Here is a 24,761-nt window from a genome sequence, read left to right as displayed (position 1 = left end):
TTTGAGGTAAACAAAACTAGAGTTGATAAAGGAAACTAAAATTAAGGAAATGCAAAACCATAATAGGTCCTTGAGAATGAATAATGATAGCAGCTAGAATTTACATAGTGCTTTAATGTTTACCCAAAAAAATGTTATCTAATTTGATCTTCATAGCTCTATGAGGTAAGTGCTATTATTATAGATAAGCTGGATCTATACCTTTAGTGTTGAAAGACCTGAGATTTCCAGGACCTCACTTAATCCAGTTCACTTGCCTGTCATGGCATTACCTCCCTGATGCCATGGTCATCTTCTAGAACACAGGACAAATAACAAGAAGAAGAATGTTTTAAAAGTGGTGGCCAGGTATCCAAAAAGTTTTTTGTTTTAGCATTTCCCTTGAGATACCCAAGTATTCACTCTCTCCACCTTTTGAGGGACAACTAATTGTTTTGTTGTTGTTCAGCCATTTCAGTCGTGACCCTAAAGTAGCTTTAAAGTGTGAGGCATTTTCTTGGCAAAGATATTGGAGAGGTCTGCCATTTCTTTCTCCAGCTTATTTTATAGATAAGAAAACTGAGGCAAACAGGATTAAGTAGTTTGCCCAGGGTCACACAGCTAATAAGTGTTTGAGGTCACATTTGAACTCAGGTTTTCTTGACTCCAGACCAGGCATTCTATCAGTTGTTCCATGTAATTGCCCATGAACACAAGATACTCAAATATATATATATGTCAAATGACAAGGGTAAAGATTTCAATGAATGGAAATAACTATACACATCATAGTAACCAGCTTTATTTGCATTGCATTTTATAACTGCAAAGTATTTTACATTATCTCAACTAAAATTCATAAAGCCACTGGAAGATAGATTGAGAAAGTATTATTATCCCTCATTTTACAGTAATAGAAAAAGATGCCCAAAGATTCCGATATTACTCCCTCTTGAGTGAAATGTCTTAATGCTTTGCCACCTATATGTTTTTGAAATACAAAATCTAACCACTGGGTTTTGATTTTTTTTCTTTTTAAATAACAATTATAACGATAAAAAAGTAGTTTAAAAATGATATTGTCAAGATCCCAAATTCTTCCCCTTCCTTGCTGCCTCATTATTTTTTTTTAGCTTAAAGATGGAGTATTTAGCATTAGGGCTGCTTTGATTGAGGGTGGGCCACTGTCCCTTGCAAACAGGGAACAGATGATGAATTGGCTTTCTCCCATAAGGTCTCCCATCTGAAAGAATGACTTTAAGAGGCCCATAAGATTCTCAAAGTCAGTGTGGCACAGTGGAGAAAGTACCACATTTGCAGTCAGAAGATTAGAATTTGAATTATTTACTGTGTCCGTAACCTAAAGTCATTTAGGCTCCATAAAAAAGATGGGGATTAGATGATTTCTAAGGCCCTTTCCAGTTCCAAATGTGCAATCCTATTCTATATTCATTAGAAGATATGGGGAAACAAATTTAGGGGGAAAATACAGAATTTGGTAAATCACCTTAAATCTTGAGAGACAGAGACACAGAAACAAAAGCAAAGAGAGGAAAGAGAGATAAGTAGAAGTTACTCATAATTTTGTTGGGAGTTTAGGCTGGTTTGCAGTAACAGTAACACATTTTTCCCATCTTGTTAGGGAGGTGTCACCCTCCATGGCCTGAAGTATAACATTGCTGTTGGAGTGCTCTTCATATATTCTTGGCTGAAAGGTAAGAGTAGAATCGTTTTCTTAATTCCAATAAACTCACAATATGTCCTGAGAATCTGTTATTCAACACATCTCTAGTAAATAGTGCTCAGTTCATCAGTTCATCTCAACCCATAACATCTTATGGGTCTTGTGTCAGGGAAATGAGGCCTGTAGATTCTGTTATTGCTGTGCCATTAATTTACTGTTACTTTGGGAAGAATCTTAACCACTTGGAATTTTATCTTCCCCATTTGTGCAATGGGGAGAGACATATCATCCAAACCATAGAAATAAGATTAATGTTAACTTTTAAACCAGAGCGTGAAATGCTTTCATGAAAACTAAAATTTTCCCTCATTTTTGTAGTTTTATCTACTTGATTAGTTTTACAAAAACAATTCTGAAAAGAAAAAAGGTCCTTCCACATAAATCAAAAGCCAGTGTCTATTTTAACTTTAGAGAATCTGCTACCCATCTCTTTGTGATCCTTTGATATCCTCTGACTTAGTAAATCATTACTGTAACTTGTTATTTTTAGTTGCTGTGCTTTAACATTTTGTGTGATAGTACTTGAGGTATTTTTAAAAATAATTTTGGGTGAGAACTGTTATGAAATATTGCTAATGCTCTTTTATAAACTTTTGAGAACTGAGGTAAATAAAATTTGTACTGCTATTTTTTCAAGAACAAGCCTTGAGTTAAGAAACAAAAAGAACAATAAACTGGTACTTTAATGGCTAGAGAAACATAAATAGGATTTTTAGGGCAATTGGTCTCAAATACACATTTGTGTTTGTTTTAAGTTTAGTAGCCTCCCTATTTGTACTACTGTTGTTTTAATCTGTTTCTTCTCACAAAGAATTGTTAGACTGCTTGTATATGCTTTTGAACCAAAGAGACTGCTTCTATATTTGGGGACATACCTGCTCAGGGGAATCAATGTTTAAACTTTTTTTTTTTTAAGTATTCTGCAACAAAGATGTATAGTGAATGAACTCTCACATTGACTGAGTATACTAAATCTTTACCTCAGGATAATGAAATGCAAAGATAAAGGTAATAATCTTTTTTAAACGATATTTTTTTCAATATTTTTTTTCTTTTTCTCACTGAAAAAAATTTAATGGAAAAAACCCATTGTAACAAATAAACATGGTCAAGCAAAATAAATTCTCACATTGGCTATGTTCAAATAACATGTTTCATTCTTAACCCTGAACTATCACCTTTTTCCCCAGAAGATAAGGTGTAGCATCATCCTCTGGAATCTTACAGTATTTATCTTACAGTGTTATTATGGTACTACTTATTTCTTGATCTTGTTTTGCTCACTTCACTTTATATTAGTTCATACAACTCTTCCCAAGTTTTTCTGAAAGTCTCTCCTTTTTTTAATCATTTCTTGTGGCACAGTGATATTCATATTCCATTACATTCATATATCATAATTTGTTCAGCCATTCTCATGGGAATAATCTAAGAAACATTTTTTCATTGTGAAAACTCAAAATAAGTTTCTGTTTGAGCAAGGATAAAATAATATAATTTATCATATAATCAAAATCCAAACTTTTAATAGCTGGCTACAAAGAGACTTATATGATTACCTGAGGATAATGACCCACTGGGATATAGTAGCCAGAACAATCTATGAAATGGTAGAAATAATCAAATAATCTGTTGAACTGATATGTAAAAGATCTTATCTTCATATCAAACTGCTGGATGTTTATACCTGGAACATTGTATAGAATCATCTCTATTCCAAGAAAAATGCCAGAGTTGTATTAGAACTAAAGAAACAGGAGCTGCAATATTATAAGGACAAGCTAAAATTAGCATTTTTTTTATATGCAAGATGAAGCTTGCGGTTATTTTTTCAATAATAATTTATTTTTCTCCCTATCATTTTCCCTGTTGGAAAAAAGAAAAACAAAATTCTTATTAATAATATCCTAGGTAATTATGAAAATGTTTTACATAATTGTACATTTATAACCTATGTCAGATTACTTACCATTTCAGAAAGAGAGAAGGGGAGGGAGGAAAAATACAATCTGGAACTCAAAACTTAAAAAAAACATTTAAAATTGTTTTAATATGTAGTTGAAGGGGACAGCTAGGTAATACGGTGCATTGAGCACCAACGTCAGACACTTAACACTTACTACCTATATAACCCTAGGCAAGTCATTTAATCCCAGTTACCTTAAAAAAGGAGGAAGGAAGGAGGGATAGAAAGCATGAAAGAGGGAGGAGAGAAAAAGAGAGGAAGAGACAGAGACACAGCAAGAGAAAGAAAAGGAACATGTAGCTGGGGGACATACTGGCCCTAGAATCAGGAGGAGCAGTTCAAATCCGGCCTCGGACACTTAACTTAAACTGTGTGATCCTCTACTTGATCCTGATTGCCTCAACAAAACATGTAATTGGGGGGAAATGAAACATTATTTTAAAAAAACATGCTAGTCAATCAAAACAGATTCCCATGTTAGCCATATCCAAAAATGGATGTTTCAAGATAAAGACCTAATAGGAGATATGATAAAAACTTATAAAAATCATTAATTTTGTGGGTTTAAAAGATATATCTTAAAGCCTGAAAAGCATAAAAATAAACATTACACTCACTCTTATTTTCATGAATTTGTAGTCTCATGTGGGTTTTTACTTGCACCATTGTTAATCGGGACCCATTCACACTTTTATTGGGTGTGATTATTATCTACATCCTCTAGCCACTGTGCTCAGTGGCTTCTTCTAGGCCTTCATGTTTTTGTGGTCATTTATCCATTCTCTCTTCCTCTTGCTAAATGTCTGGGACATCTCCCTCACTCGCCTTCTGTGGAGGATTTTCATTGGTGATGAGCACTGGAGCATCTCTGCTGACTGGTCTCCCCATTGTTTCTGGGTTCACTCAGTTCAGTTCTTCTCATAAGGTTTTCCAGGATTCACAGCTTATGGATCATTTATGGGAGGATATTGATGTTAAAACATGTGGGCAAGGAATGACTTTTCCTAAGTGTAATCTCAGGCGGAACTCTCCAATTCCTATTCCATTGTGCTTTATGCTTCAATTGCAGTACATATTCAAGGTATAAGAATTGATAAACTAAATGGGCTAACTTTGTCATAATCAATACTACCTTATACCAGGGCTTCTTATACTTTTTCCACTTAAAACAAGCCTTCTTTGCCTAAAAATTTTTTACATGACCTAGGATATAGGTATACAAATCCAACATTTACTGATAATCACAATTTCATGACCCTGACATTTAATTATGACATCCCACATGGAGTTGTGTAGTTTAATATTATATATTATAGAGTATATTAGGTAGTAAACATATAGAAGTCTTTACCCCATGCAGTTACAGAGACTAAAAAATAAATGCTAAATGAGCATTTAATTGAATCAATTAAGACTCTGAAATGGAAACTGGAAATCTTTTAGGTATAACTCCCAGAAAAACAGTGTGCTGGGATGGACTGTATCCCGAGTAACTGTCCACTTATGTCCCAGGGGCCCTTGTCTCTTTCCACAGAAATATTTGTGAGTAAAACAGCAACCAGGGTAAGAAACAAGGTAGCAGAAATGACTTATTTCCTACCACACAGGAACCTCCAAAGTATTGATATACTGTAGTTTAAATAATTCACTTCTTCAGAAGAAAAAACTTTTTTTTTTCCTTTCAGTTTTCAGACTCTGTTTTTCTGTCCAAATGAAGACTGACACTTTGCCTAAAAAGAATTTGATAAAATATATAATGAATGCAGGTTCCCATTATATCTTACCCAAAGCCCTTAAAACATTTTCCTGTGCACTGCCTTGTTTCTTCTGACATTACTCAGTGTTACCTACTTGGACCAAGAATAAGATAACCCAATATTACTAGAATTCTTAGTTTTTCTTCTTGTAATAGAACACTATCTGTGGGCAAAACTTTGATGCTATATAGGACTATCTAGTTGCAACCAGGGCAAATACCTGCCAAACACCCCTGGGGTTCTCTCTGCTTTCTTTTCCTAATCATCCAAAGCAGAGAACCCTTCCCCTCAAAAAAACTGACCACATCTAAATAATTGCTCTGCATTCACCGTCTCCTCCATCTATCTGTTCCAAACCATAAATGGCAGATTGATCCTAGAAGTCTAAAAGCTAAATAGAGTATAGAGCTAAGGATGAAAAGCAACTGCTGAAACACATCATTCTGGTTACAGTTTCTCTGAGAATTCTGCACTGTAATAGTACTGTAATTCTACATGGTGAAGAACCAGTGTTTTCATCTCACTTTAGTCACTATCAGTCAACTCCAAGTGAACAGATCTGAGAAAGCAAGTAAAATCTGAAGGAACTCTGGTTACCAAGTCAGCTGCATTCTCCAAGGGCTATTTAAGTCAGTACCACTCTAGACATGGTTTTTTCACAAACACTAACAAAATTCACAGGAAATTGACAGAAATTCAAATTTTAGTCTCTAGATCAATGTTCTTTTCTCTATTCATATGAGCAAAAGGTAGCAATACTTGGGGATCTGTACCGTTTGGGGCAGAATTGCAATCATACAAAACAGTTTACTTGCAGGAAATAAAAACTCTCCATCACTTACCCTAATTCCCCAGGTCAGCAGTAAGTGGAAATGTGTTACTGTAATCCAAACTTAGGGTTATTAATAATTTGTGAATCTTTTGCCAGATGGCCTGAAGTTATTAGTATGTTTCTTGCTGCAACCTGAGAATATACACAAATATTTGTAGCATGGCTATGAAGAGAACTGTCTTTACAAAAACATCTAGTGTTAACTTTGAACTATCATATAATAGATTAGAAATGGAGTTAAATGTTTATCATAATATGATTTCATTTTACATTTTGATATTCTTTCAAGAGCATGTGAGTACAGTAAAAAACAGAAGCATAGTTAAATGAAGCACTTCTAACACAGCAAGGAAACAATCACATTCCTGAAGTGGTCAAAATACATTTTCTAAAAATACAAATAAAGTAAACCCATAGGCATTTTTATTGCATTCAGTTCAACAGACTGATATAACTCAATTAACAAGGAAAAAAAAAAAAAAACTTGCACCATAGGATTCTTAAACTTTATATTAACAATCAATCTACTTTTAAATGTGTACTTATCAAAGGCTGAGAGACCAAGAACTGTCTTTCTACCCTACTGGCACCAAGTTCCAGATGAGACCAGATAACAAAACAAAGTAAGAAGCTGGGGAGTAGCAAGAAGAGGTGGAGAGGGCAGGCAATCTGGATGTTTACTTTTTGTGGCCTGTTATTTAAATAACCCATTTTCAATTTCAATTACTAAAGTTTGGAGGGCTAAAACTTGGACCCTGAAATTCAAAGGAATTTTCAATTCTTTACCATGTAACAGAAGGCCACAATGGCAGCCCTTTCAATTGAGAACCATCAGAATTGTTTGCATGAGGGAAGGAGCATGCTGCTTAGTTGTAAGTACTTGGTCTGAAGAACACATAGGGAATCCAGAACTTACATTCCTTCTCACTGGCAGCTGACTGACCAGCAGTAAGCAAGGATAGTAGAGAGTATGTCCACATTAGAAAATAAGCAAATAGCAAATCTCTCAAAGTCTAAACTTATGAAGTTGGTGGGGAGAGAACACAGTCACCCCAGGATGGGCTAAATGGTATGGAGACATGGTCCCCAAGAACACTAGGCAAGAGGTGACTGAAACTATTCACTGAAATAAGCAGAAAAATGATCCAAACTGTATTAAGTCTGATCATTCTCCACGTTATTCCTAAAGGAGAAGGTCATTTTTACTATCGTGGTCAAGTTGAAGATTCAGCAACTGCAGAGATTTCCAGGTCACAGGTATGTAAAATTCACTACATGTTCAACTCCTGCAGCCTTCGCTAAAGTTGTACAATTTATAAAGATGATAGTTAATTGGACAAGAAGAAACTGACACTGAATGTTTTTAAATGCATAGCTTTTAGAATTTAGAATTGAAACCAGTGAAATAAAGTTTAATTTTGAAAACTTTTTAACTTCATTAGGCAGCCACTTTTCTGTTTCCACACAATAACCTTAGAACAAAATCTAGATTAGGACTGGCTTTGATGTGCTTACCAAAACTCCTTGCACTTAAAAAAAAAATTTTACTGGTATCTGACCACTGTTACCAGTTTGTCTCAGACAGAACTCTGATAGAGTGGAGTCAAAATTGAAGAGTAGCAAGATGATGTACAATGAGTTCAGATCATTCCCAACTCCTCCAAAAAACATCTAGGAAATGAACCAGACCAAATTCTGATCAAGAAACCCAAGTCATTTTTCCAGCCCAAATCAGCATAGAGTCAGAGGACAGCCAGTATTGGGTACAGAAGGAACTGTAGAAGGAAGCTCCATGTCAGAGGAAGAATAGGTCCCAGATCCAACAAAGAGGGGCCTAAAACTTGAGCATGGATGTAGAAGCAGGTACAACTGACAGCTCCATTGCTTATTACCTAGTTCCAGGTCCAGGACTAACTGAAGGATATGGTATAGGTAGGAATGACATTCATTTGCAGGATTATTTGCAGACCTCGCTTGTGTATTGTCTCATATTCTGGAATACAATACTCAAGTACCATGAAACACCAGCAGCAACAGCCTATATGTTCATTCCCTTCAGAAATATGCACTCTAATCTTAACAGAAGATCAAAGTAAGGAAATAGGCTAAAAAGATGAGCAGACACAAAAAGAATCCCACTCTAAAAAGCTGTTATATCAGAGACAAGACACAAGTCTAGAAGAAAATGTTTTCAAAATATCAGCAAGTAAAGCTTAAAAGTTCAACCAGAACTTCTCAAAGAGATGTTTTTAAAAAATTCTAAATTTGGAAAAGATATAAGCTATGGAATAATTTGGAAAGGAAATTAATAGCTTGGCATTCTGGTATAAAACCTTGCCTAAACTTCTTAAAAATCAGAATGAACCAAATAAAAGCTGTTCCTTGGACACGTATGATATACTCCTATACTCTGATTCATTGTTTTCGTCTGTTATCCCCCATGCCTGGAATGCTCTCCCTTCTCATGTCTGTCTCCTGAGATTTCCTTCAAATATTAACTAAAGCCCCACTTTCAGCAGAAAGTCCTTCAGTTTATTTTAGTGCTTTCTGAAATGAACATTAATTTATCCTAGTTTAACCTTTTTGATAAGTAGTCTTTTGCATTTTGTCTCCCCAATTAGAGTTTCTTAAAAGCAGGGACTATTTTCCTTTTCTTTGAATCACCAACACTTAGCACAGTGCCAAGCAGGTAGATAACAAATTCGAGTTGACCAGAAATAATGAAAACAAAGAAAATATGAGAAAATAACTAAGGAAATAGAAGATATCTTAGCAAAAACTGATTATGTAAAAGATATAATTTAAAAAACAATACCTGAAAGGCATAATACCCCCCTCCCCAATTCAAGATAACACAAAAGAGAACTGGAAGTAGAATCCATCAATCCCCACTTGGAACCCCAAAATAATAAATCCCAGGAATATCTTCGTTAGCCAGAATCCAATTTCTAGGTCAATGAAAAAGACAACTTCGATAGACTTAGGTATTGCATTCCAATCATCATTGTGACCAAACATGGTTCAACAGGACTCACCTGTGTCTTGTTTATGTATGTTTGTAATAGGAGTAAGTTTTTCTTTATGTCTTTTTCTGGGTAGGGAAAGAATTATGCTAACTGGAAAAAAATTTAAACAAAAATTAAGTTGAAAGCCAAGCTCAGTAAAACCAGTGCCTTTGTTGGCCACAAAAATATTTCACAAGTTCAAGGTCATTAGTAGTATTGGGTGCTTTAAGACTGGCTTGCACATTTGAGAGGTTGCTCATTCTGATTAACTGTCTCTTACCTGTTTGCCCAGCTTGCCACTTCTGCAGGGGCAGATAGAAGTGCAAACAACAGGTAACTTTTAACTCTTCCTAGCTGATGATCTGGACTTCTGGCCCTTGCCTTATTTCTGATTTCAGCTTTCCAAGTTGCCTATGGTTTTCAACAGTTTGTCTAATCAAGAGTCATTGGTGGAGTGGGATGAAGTGACTAGTGCTGGGCTGTGAGCCAGAAAGACTCCAGTTCCAATGTGGCCTTGAACACTTATAACTGAGTGACCCTAGCCAAGTCAGTCAGTCTTTGCTTCCTCAGTTTTGAGATAGGGACAGGAGCACCTCCCTCCCAGATCTGTGGAGAGGAAAAAATGAGATACATGTAGAGTGCTTAGAGTAGTGCCTGGATGTGACAGTAAATTACTTAATAAATACTTAAGTCTCTTCCTCCATTCCTCCTTATTAGGTGCATTGAAAAGGGATTTCAGTGTCCTCCCTTTCCGGAAGCAATCAAGAATAGTTGATAGAGGGTTGGCCTCAGTACCTTCAGAGACAAGTTGAGTTCTGCCTCTGGCTGTGGGCAAATCACTGAAATGTGTGCCCTCTACTGACTCTAAATTACAGAGGAGCTCCCAATTAAGGTTGGTAGGAAAGGTATCCACCATAGGAATTTCCCATATGGTTGAAATTAAGATCTGAATCCAAGTTACCGAAGCTAAACCATTTCCAATAAACCTTATTTCCGAATTAATTTTCACTCACTTGGAGAATTTCAGAATGATGAAATAAGATGCCACTTTGTAGCTGTAGTTTCATAGTGGCAAAAAACATACACCTAGTCCTTAGAACTGAGTAATGAAAATATTATCAATAATGGCGGAAAACAGCCTGTGTTTTAATTCAGGTATGGCAGTGGATTCGTCACAGAGCTAAATTAGAAGATGATGAGAGAATGGTGGTGTCAAGGAGTCTCGTTCACAACTTAGTCAAGGAAACGAAGAATGAACTACAAGACTTTTACTGTCAATCTGAAAGGTCAGTCTTACTCATTGAAATTTGTAAAGTCCACTGATCTCAAATGTAAGAAAAGGCAACTCACTGATTTTATGCATCTTTCAAAGAAAGCACAATATCCTACCTTTCTGTCTCTTTCCAGAGCAAAACAGCTGCTGCACACTGCAACTGAAATATTCCTGGAAATTGTTCAGAAAAAAGATTTCCCTGAATTCATCACAACCTACTTAAACCTGGACCATACTTTCCTGGTATCATCTTCCTACAATCATAGCTTTCATTCCACAGCTGTAGTTGCTATTCATAGTACAGTGCAAACCAAATCTAGGCTGTGAAGAACCAGTGTTTAACAAAGCCAACAAGAGTCATCACTGACACAGAGTAATTCTTCCCTCACTATTTGAAACAGTAAACTTGTCCCCACTTTTTTACTTTCTCCTCTGGCTTGTACCAATAGGTACTTTTAAAATTGAATTACCTACCCTAAAATAAAATCTAATAACCCTCTCTTGAACTGTTTGGTAGGGGCTTAGGGTTTGTTTTTTTTTGTTGTTGTTTTTTAAAGACTAGGTGAGACAGTAATGGCTGAATTGTAAAGGAAAATAGTCAGTACATAGATCAGTAATCCATGTAGATTAAAATGATATTGACCTTCAGAAACTTCACCAGTTCCCAGCAATAAACTAAGCTGTTCAGCATGGATTCAAACTATTTCTTTCCCTTCTTGCTTTCCTGAACCCAATTTCTCATTGTTCCCACCCCATCCTAAAATGTCAGGTCATTCCAAATTCATGAGTGAGCCAAATGTGATGAATTAATTACCACCCCTCAAAGCAAAGTGACACATATAGGATTTAAATTACGATGTTTTAGGGGTAGTGTCTGAATGTAAAATGAAGGAAGTCAAGGTTCTCAGACCCTAAACAATTTATGCACTTTATCAAGTAAACCTGAAAGAGAATATAAGATTTATTCAATTGTTCCAGTAAAGATTGAGTTGGATTACAATATACACATTAGGAATTTATCTCTTAAAGGGTGGTATCTGCAGTAAGAGTTATGAGTAGTCATGGTCATTCTAAGACAATCTACAGCCATTTTTACAGTCAAGACAATAGATGAATTTCAATTCAATATACAATAGAGTTTAAACATAATTCACACACCCCACCCCACCCCATCATATGGCTGGTGCCTCCTCAAGCACCTCATCTGCGGCAGAGGTAGCACACCAGTTCTCACAACATGGAGAACTTAAGTTGCCAGAGGAGAAGTTTTTTCTTTTTTTTCTTTTTTTTTTTTTTTTTAAAACAATAATACATTGCCATCTTTCAAGATGTTCCTGAGACTGGGCCAGGTAATAAAATAAAAACAAAAAATGGGATTCGGTTTGTACTTTTTATACCATTAAGATGTGGTTTGTAAGTACTTAATAATGGACCAGGAAAAAGTTGGTTTTTAGCCCAACAGACAGTTCATTTGACAAGAATTAGGTCAAAGTCTTCCTGAAAAATCCCTCCTCAGAACTGACTTTCTATAATCTAAAAGTACCACAAAAATGTCAAGTGTATATACAGTCTATTCATTTTTACTCAACCTTGTTATTTGCTCAAATACTGCAAAGGCCATTAATGAGAGACTGTGGAGCCCAAGGCTAGTTCTCATTGTTTCATAGGTTTAGCATATTAAGGCTCATTTTCTCAATCAAAACGATTTACATAGCAGGCTTCAGTTTTCCCTTAATTAAAAGATTGGTGAATTAAGTTCACAGTACTAGCTGCCACCCTAGCCTTTGTTGAGATAGATTATAATTCCAAGCAGTACTACTTTTGCATCTAGGGATTTCCCTGACACCAAGCACTTAGTATATACTACATAAAGCTTCCGTTTGCACCAGCATTAACATATCAATGTTATAACTGTACATTACATTACCTCTGATTTGCACCTGTGTCTGTTTCCATCTGTGTATATTCACAGAAGCCCAATACCTATTAGTTGAAATATTCACACAACTGTTTTTCAAAACATTTTATTGCATCATATTTGGTACCTTATGTTTGACAACAAAAAGGAAATTACATCTGTAACTGCAGGAATAAGAAGCTGGTCTGTTATTGAAAAAAAATCTTGGGCCCTTTAAAAGTTACAAAGTCTTGGGCTTGCCTGAAACAACTGAGCAAGAAATATATTCTTAGAAATGTAGGGCTTCAAGTATTACAAACCTGTGACACTGTGGAAAAATTCCAGAGGTATCTAAACTGCAGCACTTTTTTATTTTTTCTGCATAACGTGAACAAGGCCTGCTGAGGTTTTTAACTATTAGTCTCTTGATCAGTCATAGAATGGTAGTAAGGAGTTCTGCTCTTTACCTTCAAGCCATGGTGGTTCGCTTTTCACTTTGGGGTGAAAAATTCAGACTTCCTTTTTAATTAGTTGGTGCCACATCACAGTGCATTTGGTTCTTGCATTACAGTTTTTATTAAGTTTGGCCAAAACAATGCTGAAAGGCTTGTCCCAGGACAGCAATGTTAACTTTTTTTTTTTTTTTTCAAGTTTTTAATTAAAACTGAGATTGTTCTAACTGGTTCCTTCAGTTAAAAAACTGTGGTACAAGAACACCAAACTGATCATGTACAGTGAATTTTGGAGACACAACAAGCTTATTGAACACCCTATGTTTCTTAATAATTCTGCTTGGTATCTGTCCCATTCGCTACAACATCAAGCATCTGTTGTAGATGTATCTGTAATTAGTGATTCACATTGCATACTTCCTATGGTCAGATCAACCCCATATCAAAACCAGTCAGATGCTAAAGCCCCAACAACTCTTTGTGCTCAGTGAAAGAATCCAGTGCTAAAACAGCATTTATGCTGTCTGAGATATAGTAATCTCACAAGACAAATTTAAAGTAATATTTCTGCCACACACCTGCTTTGTTAGCTATAACAGCCTCCAGATTTCATATAAATTAGTTTAAAAACATGGGTGGGTAGGTAGGTATAGGATAAGGTATTTTTTTCTCTCAATTTTAGCAGCTTTTAATTTTAAAGAAACTGAACCTATATCCTGTAATATGTTAGATATTTTATATATATACTTTTTCAGCAGGATAAAAAAAAAAACATAAAACACTATTTGAAGGCTAAACGTTGACTCCTTCCATTCTGTGTAAGTTAGAGCAATGCAGCAGGTGCGTGACAAAAATATTATACACTAGATATGGTCCAAAGTCGTTTCATTCGCTTAAGGGGCTCAAATTTCGTTGGCCAGTTCTTCAGTTTCTGCAGAACTATCTCCATTTATCGTGATCTTGGTATCTTCCTCATACCCAGGAGGCATGAAAGCCAGAGCGTAGGGGAAAAGCTTATGGCAATTTGCTCGATAAGTTTCAGCAGCTTCTTTACAGTCTCCAAGGCTCCCATCACACAAGGCTCCCAAAGCCTCCATACATGTCTAAGAGAGAAGGGGAAAAGGGTAATTTACAATGTAAAAACACAAAGTTTCTTTTTTGTAATTTCCAGAATCATTGAGAAAAGTTTACACATTAAGAAAAAGTACACTTAATCCCTCACCCAGCAGCATTCCAGAATTACAAAATATTCCATATCTCCTTGATTAGAGCTAAATTTAAAGCAAAATTTTGAGTATCTCTAGCATCTTTCCATGCCTTTCTCATGTCAACTAATGCACTTTTTTACTGGTTACTCGGAACTGCAGTACTAAAGCTTAACAAAGCCAACTACTTTTTAATCATTCAACATTTTACCTAAATAAAATGAAACAAAAACACACTTTTTAATATATAATAATAACTTTTAAAAAGATATATGACTTTCTAAAAGTACTATGTAACAAAATCAAACCAACACATGGATATAACAAAGCAGTTGTTTATTTAGAGTCCTCATTTCACAGGCAGCAAAATTCACCACTCACAAATCAAATCCCAAAGGATAACCTGTTTATACTGATTTGCATTTTCTAATCTTTTCCTTCTTTAAAAGACTGGGCAGATCAATTTTCTTTTGTTCCTTTTCCTTCCTGTGGAAATGTCTAAAGTTTATGGTTTTGTTACAAGGAAGCCCAGCTAATCTATAATGCGGGATTTCAAAATGTAGGTTCTTTTATGCCCTAGTAGTACTTTCAGTCACAGATGCCCAAGTTTCATCTTGTTTCTTGAACATTACATTTTAGCCTTTTCTTAAATGACCTCTCTCTATGTAGGCTATTTAACTTTTACTGGGTCCTAACCTTTCAACCTTCATCTACAAATATTTCCCCCCACATTATCACAGCAATTTAATTACTACAAACAAGAACTGCTTCCCTCTCTACCAATCTCTTCTTAAAAACAAAACAAAACAAAAAAAAAACAAAACAGTAATTCTTCAGTGATTCTATAAACTTCTCTGAGCATGTTTCTCTATAAACTGAGAAGCCTTAGCTATAATGAAATGGAAATCCAGTCCCCCTTTATTTTGTCACACGATACATGACAGTCTTTTTGTGTGAACTTGTGAACACATGATAAATGTGGAAAATTAACAATAAGGCTTACTTAATATCTGCCTTGCCTTTCTTATACATGTCACTTTAAAAAACATTTTTATCAATAATGGCTCTTGCTCAATAAAGCAAGAATATAAATTGCAATTCACTTATTTGTGAAATTGAAAGATATTTTCACCTACAAAATGGGTACTTACGAATTGGTGAAGACAGGGTATGGTCTACAAGAATAAAGTGTTAAGCAAGATTAATAACAACTACTAAGTTCTTTATCCCTCACATATTTAACAAAAAATTCAATAAACAAATGAAAATGTGCAAACAACAGGACATTCAAAAAGAAAAGAACATTCTTTAAAGAGCTTTAAAGAGAGAATGAAAAATCTTTACCTGGAGGTTCCTATTAGTTAGTGATTCATCAAGTGTTGTTGCCAACTCTACTGCTCGCTTCTGACTAGAGGGATCCAAATAATATACCATTTTGGCAGCTAAATGAGACCCAAAAAAAAAAAAAAAAAAAAAAATTAGGGTTTTATCAGGTGAAAACTATCTTCCAACTCTCACAACTAAAGGAGCCAGGATATTACAGTCATAATAGAAAAACAAAAGCCAGGACATAGTAAGTTTTTTAAATTTAATTTAATCATCTTATGATTATTTAAGAATTAAAAATTTTCTGTCACAATATAAAAGCTGGGGGCAGTGAGGTGATGCAGTGGATAGAGCACCAGCTCTGAAGTCAGGACCCGAGTTCAAATCTGATCTCAGATGCTTAACACTTTCTAGCTGTGTAACCCTGGGCAAGTCACTTAACCCCAACTGCCTCAGAAATATATATAAAGCCGATAGCTCAACTGGATACTAAAATACACAAAGGCAAACAAAACCTTTTCAACCAGGGACACCAAGAAAGCCAAAGACTCAAACAGTGCTCCAGCAGTTTAGAGCCAATGGGTAGGATTCAGAGATAACTCTAAGTGCACAAAGAACGTTGTCCTACACTGCCTCAGCCGTGACTGTCAGCACCATTGTCGGGAACCTTCCCTGCTACTAAAACCTAGTAAGAAAGGATAAGAACCCATGTATACAAAAATAAATGGACTTAAGCACTGCAATAAAAACTTTAATTTAATATGGACCATGGTCAAATTTCCATTAATACTTGATTATTTTAAGCATTTGACCTCAAAAACTTAGAATCCCATTCTAAATCTGTGAGAGAAATTTGGTAGGAAACATTCAGGAAATTCCATTCCTATTAGATGAGGCCTCTCCCTATATCCCTCAACTAGGTATTCAGTTCACAAACTTATAAACCCACAGGTAGCAATGAGTCCAAATAATGAAAATGATTTAAATTTACCTGATAACCTGTGTGGCAATGAATCAGAGTTCCTCTTCAGAAAAGTTTCATTAAAGTTCTTTGGGTTGGTTGCTCCAAAAAGCCGGTTCATCTCTTGTTTTAATACTGTCCTCACTGCTTCAGGCAGGTCTTTGCTTTCAGACCCTGCTAAGCAAGCAAACAAACGTTCTCTGAGTGGTGCAAACTAGGGGACAGCCTGTAGGGACGCTACTTACTGGTGCTAATGGAAAACAGTTTGACCTGAAGAATAAATGTTTAGTGAGATTTACTTACTGTGAGGATTTATAATTCTGTCTGAGGGACAACTCCCCCCCCATCAAGCAACCTACCTAAAATTTATGGCCGTAAGGAGCTTGTCTGAGATTCCCACAGAGCTTGGCTAAGTGTTTCTGCAGTCCAGGGTCACCCAGTCCAGACCACAGTATCAGATAATGCCCTGCCTGATGTTCTCCCCAATGTTATTTTTAACTTCTGTATGCTTTCACGAAAGCCTAGAAAGCAGGCTCCAAGTACTAGAACATTAGGCCCCAAGCAAACTGCATGGGCAACATGGCAGATAAATCCTATGGAGGGGCTTAGGAGAGTCAAACAGATTATGAATATCATAGGATACGCACCAGGTCTTGATTTCAAGTCAGTAACTCTACCCACTTGGTCACATTGCTACATACTTATGTCATATAGATACATTTAAAGAACCCACAGTAGAGCCATTTTTTAAAATCATGTAAGTGGTTAATATAAGGCCGTGAAGACTCAAAAGCACAGCCTCCTTTTAATATTAGGTTCAATGATCATTTGACTGAAACTACTGCTCAATCAGAATCATTTCCCAGGTCAATCTGGATTCTTTCGATTGTCTGTTTAAATGAATTGTAGTATACGTTTTAACACTGGAGGAGACCAAAAGAACAGATGCTCTTGAAATTACTCATTTTCAAATTAAAAAAACAAAACAAAACAAAAAAGGCCAAGTTAAATAATATGCTCAAGATCCAGTCTCTGAATAGGATAAAATTCCTGATAAGCCAGGAGAGCCAGGTATACAAAAAGTGACACGTCTTCTTCTAGTTAAAACCATCCTTCAATTAACTTGTGAATCTACTACAGAGAAGGATTCTTACATGGAGAAAGGTATCCCTCAAAGGAAAGATAGACCAGTGACACATCTGATAGACAGCATCACAACTAAGAATCAAGGTTCATCCTTCCTCTCTATAATCTCTGGCTGCTTAATCTCCACAAAGAAAATTAAAAAGACATCAACACTAAACTTCAAGGTATAAAAACCCTGTTTTCAGGATTAATAATGGCATCCCTATATAATTAGCTGTACATGCTGATGTTAGGAGATATTCTCTTAAAGGAAATGTTGCTATAAATTATATTTAAAGAATTATCCATAGTTTGTAATATACCAGTGAGCAAGAATCATATTTTTTTAACCTTGGTACCTTGTAAGTTAATTTTGTACATTTAAATTGTGTTTTGCAAAATTTGGGGATAGTTTTCTTATCATAAATTCCTATCTCAGGAAAATCACAAGTCTGTGAGGTACCCTACCCCAAATCTTACCCCTAGAATAAAAATATTAAATGACAAGGAAAGCTGAATTGTATACACACAACTTTATATAGTGGTTTAAGATTTGCCAAGCATTTTACATATGTTACATTGTTAGATTATCATAACAATTCTGAGAGATACTATCTCCATTTTTTAAAATAAGAAAACTGATACAAGAGTGATTTGCCTAGAATCACACACCTATTAAGCACCTGACACAGGAAATACACAAAACAGAAATGGAGGAAAAACAAAAGGAGAGAGATACAAGAAAAGTTGTTCCTATTTAACTCGAGGGTACTCAGATTATCAACAACTCAGTATATCAAGACTGAGTTGCTTTGGCAAATCTTAATACAAGCTTCTCCAAATTTATGTAAGCTGATTTTCAGGACAAAAATAGTGCAAATTGGTTTAAAAACAGAACAGTGACCAAATGATTTTTTAAAAATTAAGTCAAAATTCAGTATTATTAATGTCTTGAATCTTGCCCTGTAACAACTTTTTATTGTTGCTGCTTCTTCCAAGTTTGATCATAGCCACTGGTTTGTCCAATTACAAAGATCTAATTACAGTGCCACCCCAGCATCCTATTCAATTTCTTTATAGTGAATTCTATTCAATAATGATCTTCAAAGATTCACCATAGTTCTGCTAATTGAAGGTTTTTATTTCTCTCTTCACTGCCATAGTTTTCTTGACCTCTTTATAAATACTACCTTTAGCCAAAAGCTTTTTTCCAGAAAACAGTTCTCTACTTCAGCAAAATCAATTCATACATGGATATTCTAGGTTTTGTCCTTTGAAGTGATGTCTAGTCAAGTCTTCTGGATTTTTCAGATTCTTTCCATTCCACTTCAAAAAATCAGCATAAGATTTCCAAAGCCTCTCCCAGCATAATTAATATTTCCCTGCATTACGAATTACAACTGATAAAGCATCTGAGCACTTTAAGTATGTTTTAAAGTCTTGTCTTAAATTTGCAAATTTAAATCTATGATGTACAATTTTGGGATGCGAATTCTAGGAACTTTCCATAAAATTGGTAATATCAAATCAAATTCTCAAAGCTGTAGCTCCAATTCCCTGTAGCCTGTAAATAATCTTGACTTTAGGAATAAGTTACCAAAACTCTTCTGGCAAATGGTAGGTTCTTCTGTCTTGTCTCAAAATTGGGCATGGAAGTACCTTCTTGTGAATAATCAATTTCACACAAGCTCTATACACCTGCCTTCTCTGAATCTTTTGACTCTAAATGTTTCATGCTACATCAAACTGATTCAGGTGCTTCACAATACCAGTTTCTTTTAAATTCAAGGCATGTTGCCAATGACTCTCATAGTATCCATTTCTACATCAATTTTTCCAGTTGCAAATAAAGCCATAAATGGGTCAGTTTGCTATCAGTGCTACCCTGCATTTTATTATAGTATTAACTAAAGTAAAATCCTATTAAAACATATAACAATATATGGGTAGGTCCATATACTGGAAGATAATGATCTACACCTATATGGTACTTGAATGTCAACAAACACTGATTCCATTTCTGAGTGCCAAATGTGAAGAAACAAAAACCAAACCAAACCAAAACAAACAAAAAAAGCCAAAGTATAATTCTCAATAGTGTCTACTCTTTCAGGGAAACAAATGTACGTATAAAACAGAAACAAGTTATTTTTGTGGAGGTGGGGGGAGAAGGGGAAGAGAGAAATACTTTAATATTTTATTATATATAATATTATAAATAAAGATACTTTACAGCTAAAAAAAAAAGTCCCCTATAAAATGTGGCAAGAGAGAAAAGTCCTGAAGGAAACTAGGGATTCCAAACCATGGAGATGAGGAGGGAATACATTACAAACATGTAGGATAACTGGTATGAAGGCGCAGATGAGTTCACTAATTTGACCAGACAAACAAAATGGATGCATATTTGGTTAATATATGTTTAAGATAGAAAAGGACCTACAATGCAAAAATATTTATAGCAGCCCTTTTCATGGTAATAAGGGAAATAAAATATTATGAGCGCACCAATTTGACCAGACAAACAAAATGGATGCATATTTGGTTAATATACATTTAAGATAGAAAAGGACCTACAATGCAAAAATATTTATAGCAGCCCTTTTCATGGTAGCAAAATATTGGAAATTGAAGAGATGCCCTTTGATTAGGGAATGGTTGAATAAGCTGTAGTATATGAATGTAATGGGATACTACTATACAATAAGAAATGATCAAAAGATGAATTTCAGAAAAATCTGTAAAGACTTGGACAAACTGAAGTGAGCAGAACTAGGAAAATATTGTACACTCCACCAGCAACATTATGTGATCATCAGCTAGGACAGACTTAGCTCTTCTAAGCAACCCAAGTCTTGATCCAAGACCAATATCCACATCCAGATAAAGAACTGATAGATTCTGAATGCACATGGAAGCATTTTTTTTTTTTCACTTACTCTCTTTTTATTTTTTTTCTTTTGATTTGTTTCTTTTACAACTGTGATTAATATGGAAACAGATTTTATATGATAACACATGTATAATATATCAAATTGTCTGTCTTTTTAGGAATAGAAAAGAGGAGGAAGGAAAATTTGGAACTCAAAATCTTGTAAAAATAAATGTTTAAAATTGTGCTAAATATGTAATTGGAGGAAGAAAAATAATACTTTTTTTAAAGATCCCTTTAAGGGTTTGGATGGATAAGAGTGGTTCTTTGCCATTACCTGAACTTCCTTTGTCCAAATTTTTATCACATCTTTCTCAAGATAACATTCTTTATGACATTTCCTATTTGGCCATCATTATCAATTCCAAGCTTCACAACAGCCCTGGCCTACTATTGGAGGGTAAATGCATTCTTTGGTGGGTGACACTCTACTAGAAAGCATCTGACTTTGCAGATGGGTAAGAAGCTAACTTCTTCTGGTTGTACTAATAATGATTCTTTAATTTGATCACTTCTCAACATGTAGACTACTGGAGTATGACATGGCGCATACAAGTAACAAAAATTTCACTACAGTTTGCATTTCCCTAAGGAATTCACTGTATTAAGGGGCAAGCTAAGGTAAATAACTTTCAAATTCTTTTACAAACAAACAAACAAAAAAAAAACCCTCAAAATGGTGCAAAGAATAGGCTTTCTCCTAATCAATTTCCTTAAATGATGGATTGAGTCATTTCATAAATCAAATAAATGTAATTATATACTGACTTCTATAAGGCTTTAATTTGATTCTCACTTATAAAAATATGCCATACTAGAGGAATATAACTGAAGAGTTGCATTACATTAAGTAAAAATCAACTGTTCCAAGTCATTTCAAAGGGCAGAAACGTAGTATACATTAAGCTGTGGCTCACAAGCTTCAGTGCTTGTGTAGAAAGACATCAGTGGATTTGGGATCAAAGGACCTTTGGTCAAATCCTGGCCTAGTTGCTACTTCTATACTTATTGGCAAAATTCACTTATTCTCTTTTTACTTGCAAGTCAGTAGTCCTCAAAGTGTGGTTCTGTAGGTCCCCAAGATCTTTCCTAGAGAACCAAGAGATTAAAACCATTTTCATAATAATACGAAGGTATTAATTGCTATTAAAATACTCTTTTCCCAACACATGAAACTAGATTTCCTTCATATATTTAAATCAAAATATCACTAATAGAGGGCAGCTAGGTGGCAGTGGATTGAGTACCAGCCAGAAGGACCAGAAGTCAGAAGGACCTAAGTTCAAATCTGGTCTCAGCATTTAACACTTCCTAGCTGTGTGATCCTGGGCAAGTCACTAAACCCCAATTGCTTCAGCAAATAAAATATATATATCACCAATAGATTGAATGCAGAAGCAGGTAAAAAACCCAGATGTCTTCTATTAAGCCAGAAATTTACAAAAATATGTACAATAATGCCATTCTTAATACTAATTTCCCCCCACTTTGGAAAAGTAATTTTTAACTTTATAAGAAATGTTAATTATATTAATATGTAAATGATCTTGGATATTATTTTTTAAATTAATTAGTATATAACCATCTACTGCTCTTTGGAATCCTCAATAATTTTTAAGAGTGTGAAAATTCTATGATCAAAAATGCTTAAGAATTTTTGAGCTAGATAATCATAACAATGCTTTTCAACTCTAAATCAATACTGTTAGGCTGAGTTCCAAAATTTGTATCCATAATTTGGAATAAGAAATATTGATTAAATTTATAATAATGAATTGGGGCTCCTAACAGTTGGATGATCAATACACAAAATGACTAACAAAATATATATTTATTTTACTCGTAGATAAATAAAAGATTTTTTATAAAGTAAGAATTTGCATGCTGTCAATTGTGCTCAGTATATGATATGTTTAAAAAAAACTCTGTAGAAAAATGTTACACAGGGAAACTGATATGCCAAAACAAAATGTTTTTAAAATTAAATTTTTTTTTAAAGCTAACATTCACAAGGAACCAAAATACCCCTTTTTTGCTGCAGAAAGGACAAAAATTTGGATTTAATTGCAAATTAAAACAAATTGCCATATGTAACACTCATTTAAAAGGCAAACCAGGAAAAGAAATGCATAAATAAAACAGCAAACAAAGAACACATGTGGTTTTTTTTTCTTGGCTTTGTAACTTATCCTGACTTTAGTGCACAAGGCTAATTTCTGATATTTTACATATTGCAACTTAGTAAAATAAGGAGCTACAGAAATAAGAGATGTGATCTAAGGAAGGAAAATTAGGACCTATGATTCCTAGCATAGAATTATTATCCAAAAGGAGGGGAAAAAAAAAAGGTCTAAATAAACTTAAGTGTTCAAGCACCTAAAATTGTATGGAGGTTGGGCTATATGGAGGAGGGAAAAAAGGAAGGAATAAGAGTTTTATTTGCTTGCTTTTATACTGTATCAATAATTTTTTCTTTTCTCTGAAGTTGTTTCAAATCCTTATCTTTGAGGTTTAAGAGGAACAAAAATGTAAGTCAGCTCTGGAATCTGCATTGCAAAGTACAAATTAACTCTGCTTTATGCACATATCCATTTAAAGACATCTTTCTATGATAAATTGAAATCTCTCTAACATGGTGTTCTCTAGCCTTTTTACAGGTATATAAGAGATGTTGCATAATGTATACAGCAGTGAAATTTGAAATTAAAGAACATTTATTAAATCTCTACACTAAGGAGGGATTTCTTTATATACACCTTGTTCCATTCTTCCAATAACACTTTACAAAACAAACATTCAGGGAAAATTTTGCCTGAAAACCAAATCATGTTTTACATACATTAAGGGGATGGATTATTTAATAACCAGTGAATCTTTTTATAATGAGAATTTATCCCTTAATGTATTTACATTGTAAGTTTATTTGCCTAATGTACTTATACTACACGTTTATATTGTCACATACAGGTTTTTTGGCAACAACAATTTACATTCAACTGATTGTAGTCAAAAGGTTTTTGTTTTTTAATGAATATAATAGTGCATATTTATTATTATATGAATCATTGACTACTTTCACTGACTGTTTCATAAAGCATTTCCATGACTTTTTCAGCTAATGAATTCTACCGATTACCTGAAGCAATAACATAGCTAAAGTTAATGCTTAAGAATTCTAATCTTCACTTTAGCCAGCATTTTGCCTGTATCAATGCAGTCTATGTGCATTTATACTTTCCTTAACTCCTGCAAAAAAAATTAGTCAAATGAACAAGACACATAATCTTTATATATTCAATAAAAGCACACACATACCTAAATATACTAGAGTTTATTCATGTTTTAATGGGAAATTGCACAAATGTTCTGAAATTTAACATGATTTTACTCGATCTTGGGACCAAAATTTTTCCATGGCTCAAAAATTTAACAGTAAAATTTGGTGTAGAAATAAACATCAATTATTGTTTACTGCTATATACCTTTTCAGGAATACATTGAACTAGTAATAAAACATGTATGTGTAAAATATTTAGGGAAGGAATCCCACTTGACTAAAACTTAACTACTTTTAAGGTCATACCATCTTTCTGATTCCACTTCACAACTTCCTCCCTCCAAACAAACAAAATGAACAAATAACAGAATTAATCATTTTGGTTAAAAGGACTATTAGAAGTCATACATGACAAGTTCCTACAACAGCAGGAATTTCCAATGTAATTATATAACATCCTTTACAAGTTATCCAACTTTTATTTGCAGATTTCTAAAATTAAAAAAATCACGACTTAATAAGGCAGCTCAATCCATTTGGAGGATAATACTGTCAATATTTTCCTTATATTAAAATTTAGAAATTTTTTTTTTAAGTTTCAGTTATTTTTTAAAATAAAATTTAAAATACCATTCATAGTTGGGAAATTTTAATGTTAACTTGACAAAAATTCTTTGGTGGTTTTGTTATTTGGTAGATTTTTTTTTTTAATTTCCTTCATTTTAAATGTTGTATTCATTTAAATCTAATAAGAGATTACTGTTAACTGTTTCTAAATCCTGAAAACTAAAATTCAACTTCCTTTTGTCATCTTAAAAAAAAGAAAAAAAGAAAAGAAATCTAGTGAATTAAAACATGTCTACAAAATAAAACTCTTGACTTGACATTTAAGAATAGCACACTGCCGTATATAGAATGTTAAACTAGGAATAGGGACACCTAGGTTTGAATGCCAGCTCTGATAATTATGAATAGTATAATTATAATCATATCATGTAAACTCAATGTATCTCAGTCTCCTTATCTGTAA

The 24,761-nt window shown here is 34.4% G+C and overlaps 2 protein-coding genes across 10 annotated transcripts in view; one reads left to right on the top strand and one right to left on the bottom strand.

Moving 5' to 3' along the window:
• LOC100929768 (malate synthase) overlaps positions 1-12,781 on the top strand; it is a 99,709-nt gene extending 86,928 nt beyond the window's left edge. For 5 of the 6 annotated variants that reach the window (XM_031942717.1, XM_031942719.1, XM_031942720.1 and 2 more), the window contains 4 exons: positions 1,622-1,694; positions 7,468-7,535; positions 10,439-10,569; positions 10,691-12,781. In XM_031942717.1, coding sequence (XP_031798577.1) covers positions 1,622-1,694; positions 7,468-7,535; positions 10,439-10,569; positions 10,691-10,883 — 465 coding nt within the window. In that variant the 3' untranslated portion in view covers positions 10,884-12,781. Of the gene's footprint in view, positions 1-1,621; positions 1,695-7,467; positions 7,536-10,000; positions 10,176-10,438; positions 10,570-10,690 lie in introns of those variants that run through there. The other variant, XR_004230274.1, reaches the window with a different exon arrangement.
• A 287-nt stretch (positions 12,782-13,068) lies between these two features.
• Positions 13,069-24,761, bottom strand: part of NAA15 (N-alpha-acetyltransferase 15, NatA auxiliary subunit) — an 82,173-nt gene continuing 70,480 nt past the window's right edge. For 3 of the 4 annotated variants that reach the window (XM_031942714.1, XM_031942712.1, XM_031942715.1), the window contains 3 exons: positions 16,428-16,574; positions 15,455-15,552; positions 13,069-14,008 (listed from right to left, as the gene is read on the bottom strand). In XM_031942714.1, the coding sequence (XP_031798574.1) occupies positions 13,808-14,008; positions 15,455-15,552; positions 16,428-16,574 (446 nt within the window). In that variant the 3' untranslated portion in view covers positions 13,069-13,807. The remainder of the gene's footprint in view (positions 14,009-15,454; positions 15,553-16,427; positions 16,575-24,761) is intronic. The other variant, XM_031942713.1, reaches the window with a different exon arrangement.

The sequence above is a fragment of the Sarcophilus harrisii genome, chromosome 6, assembly GCF_902635505.1.
Source record: "Sarcophilus harrisii chromosome 6, mSarHar1.11, whole genome shotgun sequence".
In the NCBI taxonomy this organism is placed as follows: Eukaryota; Metazoa; Chordata; class Mammalia; order Dasyuromorphia; family Dasyuridae; genus Sarcophilus; species Sarcophilus harrisii.
The sequence above is the reverse complement of the archived record's forward strand: the minus strand, read 5'-3'. Positions and strand labels throughout refer to the sequence as shown.